Consider the following 17,988-nt stretch of genomic DNA (forward strand, 5'->3'; position numbering starts at 1 on the left):
TCTTGTGTAACTTTGAACCTTATCAATGTCACGTCTTTTAGTGCACATTGCCTGTAGCATAGCAAACTGAATACTGCCAGGAAATCTTATGTTTGCCTGTTTCTGTTTTCGAAAACTAGCCAGTCATATCTTTTAGATTATTATGGCACATTCACATCATGTCATATCTAAAAACCGGGAAACAAATTCAAAAAATCCACAGGAAACAGACGCTGTGAGGAACAAATGCAAGTCTAAGATTGTCGTGATTGCTGCTCGGCAGATGAGTGCTGAAGAGTTGATTAGTGCCCTCACACCATTCGGACACTTGTTTGCAGCTGACAGCATAGCTGAAAAACGAAGGCTTACTGTTTTATTTTAACAATTTATTATTCTCTACTTCCTCAGGAAAAACGATAATTCGATACATGGCAAAATATAAGCAGCAGGATCCAACAAACTTGTAATCTAGGAAGAATGCAAGAGTATCGAGTGGTTACATAATCGCCGAAACTGCAAAATTCGATGGAAAACCAAGATACCAAAATTATCTCAAGCTTGGACAGAGCAAGACACAATGAAATGTTGAAAATTGACCTCACGACGGGGCACCAAGATAAGAGGCAAGACGCAAAATGTCACTGAATACTCCACCAGCCGTAACTTCGGCCCCAGCACCCGGACCACGCACAATCAGAGGTTGCTTAGCATACCTCTGTGTCGAGAATGCGATTATATTATCAGATCCAGATAGTTGTGCAAATGCATGTTCTTTCTTGTATCTTCGCAGTTCCACTGTTCCTTTCCCGTTGACAACATCCACTACCCCGACATATCTCAACACCTTTTCATAATTCAACAAATTAGATCACTAAATAAAAATCAATAAACAGAAAATATAACTATAATGAAGTTCAAATACAGCTATAAGTCTGAAGGACACTCACTTCACCAGCATCTTCGGCCTCCTGTCTTTGTTTTGCCAAGTCTACATCAAACTGAGACAGTTGCTGAAGAAACAATTCAGGTGATGCACTATCCTGAAATAAAAACCGTAGATAATTTCATAATCAAATATTAAGCGGTGCCTCTGTCAAACAGCCATGTACTCGTCAATACTTCACTTGCCTTTAATGGTTCGGGCACAAGGGTCTGAACTGGAATATCCGACAGTTCCAGCTTTAGTCCAGACTCTCTGGCTAGGATTATCACCTGTGCCACAACCATACAACAGACAAATTCATTCCCCTTTATTCACATTTAGGAAACATAAGGACCAGGCTTGTTGTATGTCTGGTAAACAATTATGTCATGGCATGGTAACTAGCATTCTAGCAACATGGATACTAAAGGAAAGATGATGATGAAAACAAACTCCAGTCACACAAATTTTAGCCAGGACCAGGTATGCCCACAAGCTCACCATAATGCAAAGGAAAATGAACGTCAATTATTAAGTCCCTTTTCAGAACAATCTCAGGGCAGTGAGAGAATTTTGCTTCATTAAACCAATTTTCTTGAACAAAATGGTTAGGCACTAAAGGTGTAATGACAGAGCATGACAAAAAATAATAACACAATACCTTCCTGGCAACATCCATTCCAGATAAATCATCTCTCGGATCTGGTTCAGTGTAGCCCGCTTCTTTTGCATCTTTCACCACTTCACTGAAAGCTCGGGCACCCACGAAGTTGTTAAATATATAGCTTAATGTCCCACTGCGTCGACACATACACTTGGTGAGAAGACAGGTGAGTTATAACGTCCTGAGCATTTTGATTTTTGCCTATTCGGTTGGCAGCAGGACTTAAACTTACATTTCTAGAAAAATTACACAAAACTTTAAGAATTTTTTTGTTGGGGTGGAGAGATATTACCACCCCCTGGGTCCTCCACTCCCCTGTGCATAATGATTCAAGACAGAAAAAGGGCAAGCCATATTTCCTTCAGGTATGACTGGAGAAACACCAACCTGAAGATGCCTTCAATTCGCAGAATTTTATCCCCAGTCTCGAGAAGCCCTTGCAAAGTGCTAATGATCGGTAAACCAGCTCCGACAGTTGCTTCATAGAAATAATGCGTATAGGATTGACGCTGAAGAGTTCTCAATTTCAAGTACTGCACACATGACAATGTAGAAATTGAAAAATCAAGTATGAAATCTTGTTAAGATATTTTCACCAAGTATGCATAGGTATTTTCTTAGCAGAATAAATACTTAAATGCAGACATCAACGCATAACATACATGTATAATGGGAGAGATGTAGCATTTGGATGAGCATACGGGAAATGAGACAATTCACAACAAAAATTGATATTAATCAATTATTTCGGGTGTCACGTGTATGCGTTTCTTTGATACCTGATCAAGGGGACCTGAATTAGCTTTCTTATTTGGAGTGATCACGTGTATGCCTTTGCACAACCAATCATAGTAGTGGCTCGCCACATAAGAGTCTGCAGTGCAATCTACTATAACGGTATTAGGGATGAAATGATTCCCGTGAACATGCTGAACAAATTTCTGAATATCAGCCTTGTCTTGTTGAAGATCTCTCCATATTGACAAGTCAATCCCCCTAATTACCGACATGACATGTTAAGCCATTCAAATTATAAAATTAAACGCACTTTAAATTTAAGGGGTGTATTGATTTTGAACATCAGTAGAACTAGAGATAACATGCACAAATTGAGTTTGAATAGAAACATGTAGAATTTTAGGGAACCTATAGGATAAAAAATATTTCAGTAACAATTTAAAAATAGTTATAAGCATCCAAAATAAGAAATAAAGAGATTAGAAGCTCTTTTAAGAAAAGGAAGGAGAAAAATTGTTTCAAGATCTTAGACTTATTTTTTTTTTTATGAGATCACAAATCGATATCATATAGGCTCTCGTAGCTTTTCTCTGTACAAATAGAAAGCTATAACTTTTAAAAAGAAAAAAATCTATACTTCTTTTGAGTTCCAAAACATCTTATAGTATATAGGGGATCATAAGATTTTAAAGTATGTTTATACCAAACACACTCTTACTCTTACCTGTTTAAAAGAATGAAAAAGTATGGGGGAAAAAATTATCTAACACCATCTTGAACTATACAACCTCTAAAGGATCTTTCGTCAACAGAACCCCATTTTCTTTGCTCTTTTTGCTTCATCCATCAAAGAAAAATTAGTTCAATCCATGACAGAAAACAAAACTCCCGAAACTTACGTATCACTTAATAGCATAGTCCTTGATCCCATAATCCCCATTACACGCAGATCAATGTTGAACTTTTCCTTGAGGACTGCTGCCTGTACAGAGAATTGACAGACATATTAAACAAAATATAAAATTTAATATGAAAATTACAATGCTAAAAAAGAATCGTTTAAAATGTACTGTAAGGAACCAAAATGTTGATCCCAGTTTAAGATTTATTCCACTAAATTTACTAAAACCACTTGAAAACTCCAGTAAGGAGAACTTTGGCCATAAGAACATAAAATCATACATCTGAACTATTGTAAGTAAAACATAAGAATTTCATGTTGCCAGCTTGTCCACACGAGGGGAAACCCACACATAATCAGTTGGCAGTAATTTTTGTCAATACCAAATAAATTGTCTCAAGTTCGTCGCTATGATGGTGACCATTATAACACTATCTGCTTTCACAAACACTAAAACTGAATCTAATGGGGAGCAATAAAGATAATGCAAAAAGTGGTTTGTAAAACATGTGCACAATTTATGATATCAAATGCATTTTCAACTGGAAAGTTAAGGAACTTTACATCCAGAAGGAAGACATACTCCAATACAAAAGAAAGTCCAGAAATTCTGGCGCTATTGGAAAATAAATTTGAAAAATCACTTATACCTGGTCCCTAAGTTGGTCAAGCAATGTGCCACCAATCAATCCTGGTCCAATAATACCCATCGATATGGTAGTTCTTGATAGATAAAATCTTGAGTGCACAGCACGTAAAGCTTTTATGCAATCTTCTCGCTTGAGAACTACAGTAATATTATATTCAGAACAACCTTGAGCTATGGCGCGCACATTGATATTAGCCTGAACATTGGTCCACCGAGTCAGGAAATATATACATACAGTGGAAAGAAAGTAAAAGGAGAATCTTATTATCTCGCAGATGGAAAGAGTATACTATGAGGGTTTTATCAAGGATGTTTCCAACATTTGAGTATCTCATTCGATGTTAAGATGTTAGATCATAAAAATAAGTTGGAGCCTCATCAATTTCCTTCTCCAACTTATTTTTAAGGACCTCATAAGCTCCTAACGTTTATATTTTGGAGCACACCTGCTCCCATGCTAACTTTTTACTACATTTCAACACATTCTTCAAAACCTAAAACATCTTATTTCACGTTTGAAAGATCTTAAAAGCTTAGTCAAATCTGATACTAGAAACAGTTATGAGTTCCTTTAATCCACATTATTGAACAACAGACCAACTTGATTTTGCAGGAGCAGTAGTTGAGTACTTGTGATAGTATGGAAGACATTAGAAAATTATTCAATAGTTGGTAAGTTCATTAACCTTGGCAAGAGCATTAAAGAGCGTCGCACTAACTCCAGGAGTACTAGCCATTTTCTGGCCAACAGCTGCCAGAATGCTACAATTGGGAATAACTGCAATCTGCAAACATTCAATAAGAATAACATAACACAAATCTCTTGGAATATGAATACACTGTTGTCAAACAACGAATGCCTGTGGAAGAATAAATTATCAAAGACATAGGCGCCATCAATTTTAACAAATTAGTTTTAAATCATGCAGTTGAGTAATATTTAAGCAGATCTTGTCTGCAAGGGAATAAGCTTGTAGCTAAAGTTTTATTGAACCCTTAACTCTTACAAGTGATAGGATCAGATCACTTCTAGTATGCATGGGTAAATGAATTAAGAGTAATTGGTTGTCATAATGGTAATTGTGACAGCTTAATAACACGTTAAAATCATCAACAAGGTTGAAGACTGAGTTATATCACATAACATTGATACCGTGTTCAGATTAAGTAGCAGCGCTTCTTGTTGTTATAAAACAGTTCTAACATGCACATCATCCACAAATAAATGCCCTAAAAAAGCCCTTGGAGAGGAAGATTACCAAACCTTCTGCACAGGCTAATTCTTTTAGCTGTAAACTAAAGGTAAATTCTAGTTTGGAAGTAAATGGTTATTCAGAAAGTATATTGGCAAGTAATCTTTATGGAAGTAAGTAACTCGCACAGTCATATTCTCAAATGCTTCATATAATATACTCTCACCAAAAAATGCTGATTTACCTCATCATACATACATACAGTGATACATATACATACACCATGATAGATCCAAACGCTAGGTTAAAGACAAACAACCTGAGAGAGACGGCCGGCATCCAGTGCCTGACGAAACCTAATTTCTAAAGCTGCAGCTACAGCCTTAACCTCCTTCTCAGGAACAGCAAAACACACAGAGTGCTCGCTACTAGCCTGCATTCAAGTAAATCAAGTAAAATCCTCTATGAAAGTGATTGTAAACTAAATCAACAGAGAAGAAAACAGGTATACCTGGGATATCATGATTACATTAGCTCCAACATCCTTCACGGCGCCGAAAATGTCACTGGCAGTACCAGGAACACCAGCCATTCCAGTCCTGAGAAGAAAAAAATGTGAGCAATAGCTCAATCATGGGAATGGAAGGAAAAACAAAAACTGAATTGCGCACCATAGCTATCATCATAATATAAATTGAAATCTCACCCTTCAACATTTACAAGGGCTAAATTGTCGATTGTAGCAAATCCTTTAACTGGAGAATCCACCCTATGGCAATCTTCAATTCCAAAACCAGCAGGACGACAGATTACTGTACCAGGTGCAGCCAGGTTGAAGATGTTCCTTATAACAATTGGAATGTCGTATTTCATGACAGGAATAATTGTACGAGGGTGTAAAACATTTGCTCCAAAGTATGACTGCGCATGTCCATAATGATCACTAATAAGTGAAATGTTAAGACATATTACCAAAGACATCGGAAGGTATAGTTAAGTTACCATTTCCCAAGCCTCCTGATATGACAACTGCTTCAATATCACAGCCTCGCTGACTGCCAAATGAAAACATAAGAGGCAAAAAATAGCAGAATGATTCATCAATAATATCACGAATGCTCCTTGATAGCTAAAAGAATAGATTAAGGAAACAGAAAAGGATGCAGTAAATCCTCAATATATTTATTCAAAAGGATCAGGATAGTGGAATAATATAGAAAAAATGTTCTGATGTCTTCCAACTGATACAATACGGGAATGAGAGTAACAAACCTTTTCTGGGATCCGCACTGTACACACCATCAACGTCAGTCCAAATAGTGACTTGGCGTGCTTTAAATAAAGCACCCATAATTGCAGCCGAAAAGTCACTTCCATCTCTTTTTAAAGTCGTAGGTATATTCTGAGGTGTGCTGGCAATAAACCCAGTCGCGATAACTGTTTTAGCCAAATTTTGAGAGTACCACTTCTCAAGCCTTCGGCTTGACTCCAAATAATCTGGATCAACTTGATTAGAACTTGTAGGATTTACAATAAGTACATCTCGCGTGTCCATAAAAGTGCACTCCACCCCACTCTACAATACCAGGTAAAGAAATGCTATGATCAAATTGTTTCACAGAACTAGCAAAGTAGACATAATCATATCCCTAAAACAAAAAGGCATCAAGATAACAAACACCTTTCTGACAACAGCTGACAGCAATTGGGCGGACCATAGCTCACCATGTCCCACGACAAAGTCTGAAAAAGATTCCGTTGCATGACCAGCTGCAGTTCAGGATGAATTTCTTAGGTCATTACAAAATAAAACAGCATGCTTGTCACTAAAGAAAGTATAGTTTGTTGAGGAAGAAAATAAAATCAATAGTTCATGTTCATGAGATTAATTTCAGGATACAAATATTAATAAGTGTGCATATTTGCTCACGAACATGGTTTCAATAGTTCGATATTTTTGATAAATCCAGGTTGATGATGAATCCGGTTTACTGATTGTGAAACACTTAATTACTTGAATCCATAAACGGAATTATTTTATTTTTTCTCCCAATGATTCTAATCAAATCCCTTTTTTAGGACACAACATTGGTACATTGGATAATGGGGAGGTCCAGATGTCCATATATATGATTCAATAGAATAGTCAAACTCAAGTCGGAATAGATAATCATTGCAGAAACAGAGGCCTATATGGAAACTAAGATGGCGCTCTGTGCCATCATAGTGTAGGAACAGAAAGTAAAGACTGCTGAGAATGTTAATCTTTGTTTCGGAGTCCTTGGACAACATTCAAAGAAAAATGGAGATAAAATACAGTTATAGGTTTTGTTGATCCACTAACTCTTTCCGTTACTTGCTTCAGAAGATATTCATGCCATATGGTGAGGGAAACATAATCAAGGAATTTCGTATTCTAAGACATCAACAAACAGAAGAATTAAAAAAGTTTGGTTAGAGCTGGGTGCAGACCCAGCAGGGCTGGGAGGTAAATGGTAGCAACCACCCCCCTAATAACAAAAACAAATTTGTTATATGTAATTCTTCTAAAAGAACCAAGTTACCCCCACCCCACCACACACACACACTCTGATACGTCTTAACGCCCTTGGTGCAAATTATGAGCCACCCCTGTTTACACAAAACAAATGACAGCACTACTATAGTAAATGGGTCAAAACCATTGATATAATGATAATTATTTCTGCCAAAAAAACTACTTAGGCATTTCACATGCATGGCATACCAATGTGTATTGCGCGTAACATTGCCTTGAGGTTATTAATATCCTCATGCAATCGAGCCAAGAAATTAGCCAGTTCATCCCCTTCAAGTAGATCAACTGCCGTCAACTTGTGCTTTTCTAAAACAGCTTCTAATGCAATTACATAGGAATCATCCCGAGACTGTGCCTTGTATATGAGATCATACATCATGTCGGTCACCTTTGACATAGCTGACACAACAACTAATTTTCTCTCTGACTCATCCTTAACAATAATGTTAGCAACATTTTGGATCCTTTCAGAATTTCCCACGCAGGTGCCACCAAATTTATGAATAGACCAAGTGTCACCCTTCGGAAGTTGAGCATTTCCAACAGCTTCATCCAGTAGAATATCTAGAAATATAGTCATCATCCCGGAAAAATATAGTTCATTAGTGACTCTAGATTCTGTTATTTGTTTGAAACGTTGAATCCCTATGTAAAGATGGTAAAAAAAAAACCTGCACTAGTAACTGATGCAAAGATATTGAGCTTATACGAATCCGTCCCTTGTAACCGAGAAAAATGACCTGTTCTGTGGATAAAAAATAAGATAAATCTTCAGCTAATGCATAGGAGAGTAAAAAATAATTTAACAACCGTCCATAAAAAACTGCAATTCTACAGCTTCCAAAATTAAACTGTTTACAGATAAACAGTGACAATTAACGAGAAGATAAACCTACAAAACTAAAGATCATGCTGGAATGTTAAAATAAACAGAAGAGTGTTTTTTTCCTTGTTGCTTCCCTGTATGATGGAGAGATGTCAATTCCAAAAGTAACTTTCGGGAGTTATGTCAATGATTTGCTAGTTCCAAAAGGTGGTTGTAGAGAAAACATGGATTTGTTTTTTTTTTATGTCTGAAATGATAAAGGGATAGAAGAAGAACAATTTTTTATTGTGAAAAAGTGAATTATTTCAACCAACAAATGGTTCGATTCTAACTTAGAACGGTTCAGGACCAAGCGAAATTTTGGACAAGATGTAACTTGTAATGCTCTATAAACTGGAATTAAACAAACAACCACTAAAGAAAAGCAATCTTAAAGTCACGAGAAAGAACAAACGAGAAGAAACTGGTATCCTAGGCAATTCAAGAAATAAACCACGAAAACAGATGATACATCTTTCTACAAGCTCTGGTCGTGCTATCCACAGTAAAACATTTACTTTATCTAAAATAATGAATTGCATGACCACATTCATAAAAAATAAAATAAAATAAAATATTTTTTAAAGCATACATGCGCATTTCGTACAAATATTATTTAACCCGGTGATCCAGTAGAACCAACCCAATAAACGGTTTAAAATTAGTTCTGCAAAGATTGTAAATTTAATCGCTATGATCGGATTCCAAAAACATACAACCGGGGAAAAACACCGTCCCAGGTGGTTATGCAGACAGTGAATCATCAATTTATTAACTGCTTTCAAACCCCAGAACATAAACTGAAATCTTTAAGCGTCCAGGTGAGGAGAAACTGGAAAGAAATGAACAAACAATAGAAACGAAATGCCCCATTTTTTCCAGCCAAGAGACACGGGAGTTGGCTACCTGGAGAGTGGAGCGCCTTGAAGGAGAGTGAAATGATGGATCTTGGTTGGTGGAGCCAATAATTTGTGGTGTTTGAAGAACGGGCATGAAGACAGATTTTGTAGAGAAGAAGAAGTGAATGCCATTTCCCTTCTCCTCCGTTGGGCGTTGTACTTTTGCGGCTGCGTGTTTTACAGTAATAATAAATACATATAATTGATGAGTCAATCTGATATGTGATGCTGAATTCCAGTGTCTCTCCATAATAACAAATTATATTATGTTTTATCAATCAGTGTCTCGGTTCACCTTATAAATAATTATTGTTTTACATAATAATTATGAATGCTATTTACAAATTTAATAATATAGTAAATAATATTTTCATAAATTAAAAATATTAAAATATATTTATTACACCACACACATAGTAAGATTTAAAGTTCTTTCGCATATAGTAAAACTAGTTCATCGACTCACGTGTAGCGTGTTTTTACAATATTTTTTATAATTCATTTGGTTTATATTTAAATGAAGATCAAAATGTAATTATAAGAAATAGTGAAATACTATATTCTAATTTTGATATATAAATTAAAAATAAAAAAAAAGAAGAAAAAAGAGAAAAGTATGAATTCAACCTATAATAATCATGAGAAAAACAACATCATCAAAAACTTATGTGAGACGGTCTCACAGGTCATATTTTGTGAGACAAAAATATTGTTTGGGTGATCCATGAAAAATTATTATTTTTTATGCTAAGAGTATTATTTTTTATTATGAATATCGATAGAGTTGATCCGTTTCACAAATAAAGATTCGTGAAATCGTCTTACAAAAAACTTCTCAAAGACAACCTCCTCAAAGACAACAGAAGGAGAAAGAGCTTTAAAGTCCGCCATGTTAAGTTATTCTCAAATTAAATCAAAATCACGTATTTTCTTTGGGTAAATAAATACTATATTTATGCAAAAAATACTCTCTATTTAATGACCATACCTTTTATAGTGTAACCAATATTTTTTATGTCCTTAATTTAATTTTGGCCTTACAAGAAAAAAAAATATTTAAAGTGAAAATTTAAAATATAATAATGTTTTTATTAATTAAGAACAAAAAATGGACTCAACACCACCTTTTCTCCAGCTTTCCTTCTCCTCGCATCATAATCATCTTGCAAACCTTTCCTTTTTTCCCTTCACACTCCGAAATCAAACCAAGTCCGTCATTTTCTCTCCTTGCAATCTACTCAGATTTTACTGAGACCGACCCTTCTTCAATTTTTTATATGGAAAATATCTTAGAGGCTACTGATGAGTTTCAAGACTGGGAGGTTCTCCCCTCCAACTCCTGTCTTAATTCTGCCGACTCTTTCCATGATATTCATTCTGGACCCTTTATTCAGAACAACCATTTCTCCTATGACGCTCAGAGTTCTTCCTTGGAGGATTTCGATGATAACAAATCAGCAGACTCAGGTAATCCCAGTTGGATTGATCCCGGGTCGGATGAGAATCCCGTTCGCTACCTTTACAAGGAATCCGGCGAGTTCTGGTCGGATTCCAGCAGTGCCCAGTCCGATGACCTCAGAACTTGCGATTCTGTGGGGGGAAATGGGTCTAGTCTTTCCCAAATGCAAGCGGGTTCAGAAGGAACGGGGGAAATAGGTGAGGGAACAGTGGAAAAGACGGAGGGTTTGGATAACTTATGTTCCGAATTCACTCGAATTGTGGAGGTTTCTAAGAAATTGGATGACTCTGTGCAGAGTTCTGTTGTGGGTATTGACTGTGACACGAGTTCGTGTGATGAGGTGGAGGCTTCAGCCGTAGAAATGCTCCAAAACGAGTCGATCGGACGCGTGGGTGGTTCTGTTGTGAACGGGAATGGAAACCATAAACCTGTTGAGATAAAAAAGAGTGGTGTGTTGTGGTGGAAGATGCCAATGGAGTTCCTGAAATGCTGTTTGTTCAGAATGAGTCCGGTTTGGAGTTTATCTGTTGCGGCTGCTGTGATGGGGTTTGTGATTCTGGGCCGCAGATTGTATAAGATGAAGGCTAAGACCAAAATATTGGAGATTAGGGTTGCTTTCGATGATAAGGTCAGTGTATTTTCATTGATTATTTTTGTACTGTTTCAGATATTAACACTGCCCTGCATCAAATTCTCGAAATCAAAGTTGTTAATATAATGCCGTTTATTATCTGAAAATAGTATTGATTATTGATCATCGGTGTGAAAGATTGCATTTTTTTTATTTCCTGGAAATTGTGACTGTGTCTAAGTGTCTTTACGTTAAGTAGTGTAAACTGCATTATTGAGCCTATTGCTGATATAAAAGACCTTCATACTTTGTTACTGATCCAATAGTTTCTCGTGCTTATTCTTTCTAGAGCCAGGGGGCCTATATAGCCCAAGAGAACGCCATATGTTGATGAAATCTTTGAAGTAAAAAATGATTCTAAGTTTGCATGTTGAGAATGTCTTAACGTGATACCATAGCTTATAAAATGTTGTACCAAGTTTGTGACACCGAATTTAAAGTTGTTTTCTTGGGCGTAATTTCCACTTTGCAGAAGGCATCTCAGGTCATGAGCCGAGCTGCGCGTCTGAACGAATCATTTTCAGTGGTGAAGCGTGTCCCTGTGATTCAGCCTTCGCTGCCTGCTGTCGGGGTCACAACTTGGCCTGCAATGAGTCTCAGATAAGCATAGTTTGTTATCCTTTAGCTGGAAAGAATATATTTCTCGTCATGTTGAGGACGAGACAATCATCTGTAGGCTTCAATTCTCTCCTCTGTATAATATTGTGTGATTGGTTTGTTTTGCCTTGAAGATTTGTTTCTGTGTGTGTATCTAAAACTTTTACTTGCTTGTTTCATGGCATCCCTCGATTTTTCTTTTCATCTTATTATAGATTTTGTGCAAAAAATGCATGATGTAAAATCGAAGTCGTAGCACTATATTTTCTGTACAAACACCAGACTCAAAATTCAGCATTAAGTTAGGACTATATTCCATCTTATGTTTCTTGTTTGATTTTGTTAATGTAAAATGAATCGGACACTTGGTTTTTTAATTCGTTGTAGAGTTTAATGGCCCAGCAACACCATAATAAGATCTCGAACACAAAACACAAGAACTTACATTGATGGAGGTCGTGGGGGCAAAATTTTTTAAAAAAAAATTTAAAAGGAGGCAAAAGCAAATATTAGAGGAGAAAGTAAAAATATATAATTATTTTTAAGTTTTTAGTAAATTAAAATAAAAAATTGAGGAAGATCTCACCCATCAGCTCCCTCTTGGCTCCGTCACTGTTCACGTGAGAATCAAAAAACTTAATTGATCAACAAGAATGTACGAGTACAAGCACAAGATTACAGCAACAATCTAAGACCAATGAGTCATTTGCCTCATCTACAGCGTTCCGTCCAGTGATCCCTTGCAGTCTCTATCGATTATCATTATGTTTTTTCTTTAAAAGAAAAAAGAAAAGACAACTTCAAAAAAGGAACACAGTAAGTTTCGTTGCAGAAAAATCTTGACTAGATTTATCTTTTGCAGGAAATAAGCTTTCCGTGAATAAAAAATAACATGATCCCCACGGTGGATTCAGATTTTTTTTTTTTTTTTTTTAAAANCATACCACAAGATTTGATAACTTATATATAAGAAAAAAATAAATGAAAAACATAAAAAACTGTAAAATTTTTATTATTATTCTACATAAATTACTATATAAATCATCTGTGTTTGAGCAAATTTTGACTGAAATTCTCTTGCTTCCATAAAAAAATAGTCTAATCTAATCTAACGCCACTATTCAGTCGGTTTCATTTTTTTTAGTCGATTTTGTTTGTGAGTCGACCGACCTTCGAGAGGAAGTGGGACTGGGAGGATCAAATGGTCAAAGAGATATTTTTGTCAATTCATATCCAAAATCCGAGCTCGAAATTTATATGTTAGAATTTCGAACTTTTTGAGCTCGATCATACCAAAATTTTAAATCAAAAGCTCGATCACCAAAATTTTAAATCAAATCAATCTCGAATAGTATGATATTAACTCTACTCCTTTGCAGCCATAACTGCGGCTCGATTCACATGACAAAAAATCTTTTATATTATTTTCTTTTACATTAATTTTATTTTGACCACTTAAGTGTTTACTGCCAGTTGGTGTAAATTTTTTTAAGTGGGCTATTGCTGCTCATGATTGATTGAGTATTCAAACTTCGGATAAAATAAAAAAACCGAAATTCTAAACAAAAAAAACTAAACACCGAACCGAATTGTAATTCGGATATAAATATTAAAACCAAAGTTTATTTTTATCAATTTGAATTATATCCAAAACCAAATCGATCGAAAAAACTAAAATTTCATTAAATTAATAATTTTATTTATTTTTTATTTATATTATATATTTTTTGATATATTTAGAGAATGAAAAATCATTTTTAATAATTTTTAATTGGTTGTTTATTTAATTCATTTAGACTTGATACTTACGTATTTTCATAAGAAATCATTTAAAAGATAACATATTATATTTTACAATATATTTATATTATTATTTAAATAATTGTACTAAAACCAAAATAACTGAATTGTTTTGATTGAAAACCGAACCGAAAATAAATGATTCAGATATTAGATTATATAATTCTAAAACTGGAAACCAAACCGACCGATTATAACCTCTACTCATACCTCGTGCCATCCCTTATGGTGAAACCTTATTCCCATTCCAAATTAGCCCGGAAAAAAATAATTTGAAAGAAAACTATTTCGAGAGTAAAAATAAAAGATAAAAAGAAAATTGTTGTATAATACAGACGTCCCATACAAAAATTATTTATGCATCAAGAATTACAGTCGATACACTAGTCTACAGAATTAACAGTAGACATACAATTCTAAAGATTTGATCAGCGTGCCACTTTTCATTTGAATAACATATATTGATAAAAAGTGAAGAGATGGAGTTTGTCAATTTGATTGCTCCTGGATGGCGTGGCCATTTAGAGTCTTAGACGCATATCCTGAACTGGTTTAAAGATAAAAATTTATGTACATTTACGTCTTAGACGCATATCATAGATTTTATCTCATGTTACCCTCCCGCAGAACATCTATCATGTTGAATATCCTCTTGCCTGAATTCGATTTAACCTGTATACATGAAACACTCTAGATTTGAACATACCACTGGGAAACAAAACGGCATGCAAAAAAAAAAAAAGAGATAAAGCTCGTATGAGTATTATGCCTCCAAAGTGTTCGTTTCAGTTATTATCAGCAGGCTAAAGTGAACGAGTGGTTGTATGATGATTAAATTAGAAACGAGCACGTTAAGCGAGTTTAAATGCAGTGATAGGAAAAAAAATTAAAGTTGGTTTAGTCATGTTCAATGTTGGTACTGAGGCGCATATGACTTAGTGACGGTAGCAGATACACATTGGCAGAACCATATGGAAGATTGAGTTGCTAAGAATAAAGTAATTGATTTGGGATCACTGGTGAACAGATATGATACAAGTTCATCAAATCGAACACTAGCTAAAGAAATTTCAAGAATTACCTTCTTGGCAAGAAAAAGAATTGCATCCACAGTTCCTTCAGCATAGATGGATCTACCGCAAACATTGTGCTGAAACTCAAAGGAAACACTTTTCCCCACATATATATTTTTTTAAAAAAGTGGGAAAAGGCAAAAACAGCTAGTAAGGAGAGTGAAAGGAGAATTTATAATATTTACACTTGAAAGTGGATGAGACCAAACAGAAAATGATGAGATGAGTGAAGATATTTACGTGCCATCAGGTGATGATAGATGATACATGTGAAATGCATGACCAGATAAATGCTCTTCTGGAACTCCCACCATCTCGGTTTGTAACTTGGGGTCTCGAATTTGCATCACCTGATAGGATCAGAAAATAAGAATTTTTATGAAAACATCAATAAAGTCCCTATTGAGAGAAGAATGCTGCCAACCCTGGTTTTCCAGGGATTAAGATAATGTTAACTAGTTTTTAAATCAACAGAGCAAAAGGATCTTTAGCAACAACAAAATTCTCTAATAAACAACTCTTCAGGTAAGGAAAGAAGCTGGATCATAAAGGATAGATTGCACACTTCATTCCTCAACTTACACTGTGATATCTTCCCACTGGTTTCAGTTTCTAGTGGGTGTACCGAAAAAAGAAGGGATACGGATAGAAAAGGTACAGGTATGCCAGCCAGACGGCTGTGAATTATCTAGGTCACAATAATTGGATCTTTTAACTTGATAGCGGAAAGAGTTGCACAAAGTTTTTTTGCGCAAATCTGCGAGCTTCATTCCACACATAAATTATAACTAAATACCAACTTCACACAAAAGAAAAAGATTGCTAAATCCAATCCAGAACACAGTGAAGCAACAAAAAGACTAACATGCAAGAGTTTTCTTTACATGTTGAACTTAAATTTGAGCCAAGGTGTATAACCGGGTGCTAATTTTCTCAATGAGTTGGCATCCATTTTCATAAAAAAAAAAAGACTATAATAATTATATCTCCACAAATGCTCACCTGATCTAGTTCGTAGGAAACTCCAAGTTTCTGAAAGCAAGAGATAACATCCTTGGCAGTTCCAGAAATGTCCAATTTGCTTGCTTGATGGGACTCCATCACCTTGTATAAAGTTCGAATGTATCAGAGAGAATATATGTTTCTTTCAACTTCAAAACAAATTACAGGGTAAAAGACTGAGAAAAAGTAAAACCCTTAAGTTGAGGTAGAAATGTAATAACAGGAAAGATGGTAAAAGATAGCAACAAGAATTCAATAGCATGACTATTGACAACACGCGAAGTTTTAATTAAAAAAAAAACTTGAGGTGAACAACATAAAGTTAATTTGAAAACAGCAATAATTGCTCGAGACGCAGTAAAGAGCTCAAGATTAAAGATGACAAGATGAAGAACTCGAGATCAATGGTGACACAATGAAAGGTTTCAGATCACTTATGCACCAACCCTATGCAAAATCTATTCTTATCATTGAGAGTAAAGAAACATACCTCTAACTTATATCCAGAAAATGCTCCAGGAAATTTTTCTGCCATAATTTCCATGGCTGCAAGAAATGCGACCACCTATGAAAGTTCAGATAAACAAGTTTAACATGTATTCGAAGTATACGAGTCAAAAGTCAATAAATTCTTGGCACCTGTTTTCCCATTTGAGGTGAAATCACAGCATAGACCTTTGAGTCCTCCACGGTCTTATAGAGCAGCTCCCTGTCTCCTCCAGTGGTTCCGACCACAAACGGTACCCCAACTTTGCAATATAGAGCAGCATTTTCTGTTCACCGCATCAAGATAGCACAAAATTATCAGATTACAGGATACCATCAAGAGCAGCAAAAACATTCAAAGTTATTGAACGCCCTTAGCTTCCTTTTAAGTCTACACACCCAATGTTGTAGGAAAAGCCAGTGCTAGTGAGAAAGATAACCAACACGTTAAGACACTGCTGCAGGAAGCGATATCAACTGCCAGCTAGGATTGTGTAAAAGTTTGATACAGAATTTCCCATTCATTAGTCAATCTTTAGCGACACTAGAATGGATTTAAAAATTTTAAAAAAAAAATGATTCACAACGAAAAATATACTCTAATTTTATGTAAAACACAAAAGTTTCAACTCAACCAACTCAAAGTCTAAAGTATAAACACTAAACAAAAGCAAACATTACTATGAAAAGAGACAACCGTGTTTACCATTAACAGCAGTCGGAACAGTGTAGTCGACGACAATTAAATTCGGGTAATCATTAAACGTAGAAGCCAGAATCTTTTCTCTATCCGTAGGACCATGCACTTCAATCTGTTTCCCACAGGCATCCACAATTTTCCCAGCGTCATCTGTGCCTCCTAGTGCCACAGGCACAGGATCAAGTCCAGCAGATATAGCTGCCTCAAGAACAGCCCTTCCCATTTTTCCTGTACAACCATTCACCTGCAACAAACATTGCGTGAATACATTTATATGCTGAATGTGAATAACGTTCTTCGACGCAACAAGGACTTACCATTATAGGAATTCCAACATTTTTGGACACAGCTGAATGAGACAATGCCACAGATTGAACTGAGGCGCCTGACATCGTCACGAAAAGCTTTCGACAGTGGCTAGACCTAGTTCCTACGAAGCTTTCAAGCCGCAGGGGTAGCTTATTGAGCTGCGAAATCGCGGAGGTGATATTGAGCGGGGCCTCAGCCAAGAAAGCCATTAACGACGTGGGTGGCGGACTAGGTGGACTTTGAAAAGGAAGGAGAAGGGCAGCCGGGTTTTAGCACCAGGGGTGGACCAGAAATTTATGTCAAGTTGACGCAAATAATTCACATTAAATATATATATATAATTTCTTAATCTCTAATCTTTTATGCTTTTTTAATTTTTATTTTTTAGTACTATCTTGACTAAAAACAAAATTTTATCATATTAATATTCCAAAACTTTATTGTATTGTATTAATATTCTAAAAATTTAATGTTCATGATCTGAAAATTTGATGGGTAAATAAATATTTAGTTACTCGAAAACGTTTTTGTGTGTGTCAAGCCAGCATAAATTCTTGAAACTAC

The 17,988-nt window shown here is 35.6% G+C and overlaps 3 protein-coding genes across 5 annotated transcripts; 1 reads left to right on the forward strand and 2 right to left on the reverse strand.

The window, feature by feature from the left end:
• Positions 1–159: 159 nt before the first annotated feature.
• Positions 160–9,605, reverse strand: LOC140970382 (bifunctional aspartokinase/homoserine dehydrogenase, chloroplastic-like). 3 transcript variants are annotated; one of them, XM_073432064.1, is made up of 19 exons: positions 9,375–9,605; positions 8,275–8,348; positions 7,793–8,167; positions 6,728–6,816; positions 6,319–6,622; positions 6,049–6,101; positions 5,753–5,967; positions 5,558–5,645; positions 5,366–5,479; positions 4,540–4,638; positions 3,855–4,049; positions 3,203–3,285; positions 2,345–2,561; positions 1,953–2,098; positions 1,563–1,698; positions 1,108–1,191; positions 927–1,019; positions 577–823; positions 160–329 (listed from the first exon to the last, which is right to left on the reverse strand). In XM_073432064.1, the coding sequence occupies exons 1-18, from the start codon at positions 9,497–9,499 to the stop codon at positions 578–580; spliced, it is 2,736 nt and encodes a 911-aa protein (XP_073288165.1). In that variant the 5' UTR covers positions 9,500–9,605; the 3' UTR covers positions 160–329; position 577. The 3 variants fall into 3 exon arrangements, with proteins under 3 accessions (XP_073288165.1, XP_073288166.1, XP_073288164.1); XM_073432065.1 differs by lacking the exon at positions 160–329 and adding an exon at positions 331–492; XM_073432063.1 differs by lacking the exon at positions 160–329 and having other exon boundaries at positions 331–823.
• An 882-nt stretch (positions 9,606–10,487) lies between these two features.
• LOC140970347 (uncharacterized) lies at positions 10,488–12,346 on the forward strand. Its single transcript, XM_073432017.1, has 2 exons — positions 10,488–11,454; positions 11,930–12,346. Exons 1-2 carry the CDS (start codon positions 10,645–10,647, stop codon positions 12,059–12,061), a joined length of 942 nt encoding a protein of 313 aa, XP_073288118.1. The 5' UTR covers positions 10,488–10,644; the 3' UTR covers positions 12,062–12,346.
• Positions 12,347–14,140: 1,794 nt separating this feature from the next.
• On the reverse strand, positions 14,141–17,738 carry LOC140970417 (4-hydroxy-tetrahydrodipicolinate reductase 2, chloroplastic-like). The gene is made up of 8 exons (XM_073432173.1): positions 17,433–17,738; positions 17,122–17,359; positions 16,569–16,702; positions 16,420–16,494; positions 15,930–16,031; positions 15,168–15,277; positions 14,936–15,023; positions 14,141–14,526 (listed from the first exon to the last, which is right to left on the reverse strand). Exons 1-8 carry the CDS (start codon positions 17,631–17,633, stop codon positions 14,458–14,460), a joined length of 1,017 nt encoding a protein of 338 aa, XP_073288274.1. The 5' UTR covers positions 17,634–17,738; the 3' UTR covers positions 14,141–14,457.
• Between the last annotated feature and the right edge of the window lie 250 nt (positions 17,739–17,988).

This window comes from Primulina huaijiensis, unplaced genomic scaffold, assembly GCF_012295235.1.
Source record: "Primulina huaijiensis isolate GDHJ02 unplaced genomic scaffold, ASM1229523v2 scaffold5913, whole genome shotgun sequence".
Taxonomy (NCBI): domain Eukaryota; kingdom Viridiplantae; phylum Streptophyta; class Magnoliopsida; order Lamiales; family Gesneriaceae; genus Primulina; species Primulina huaijiensis.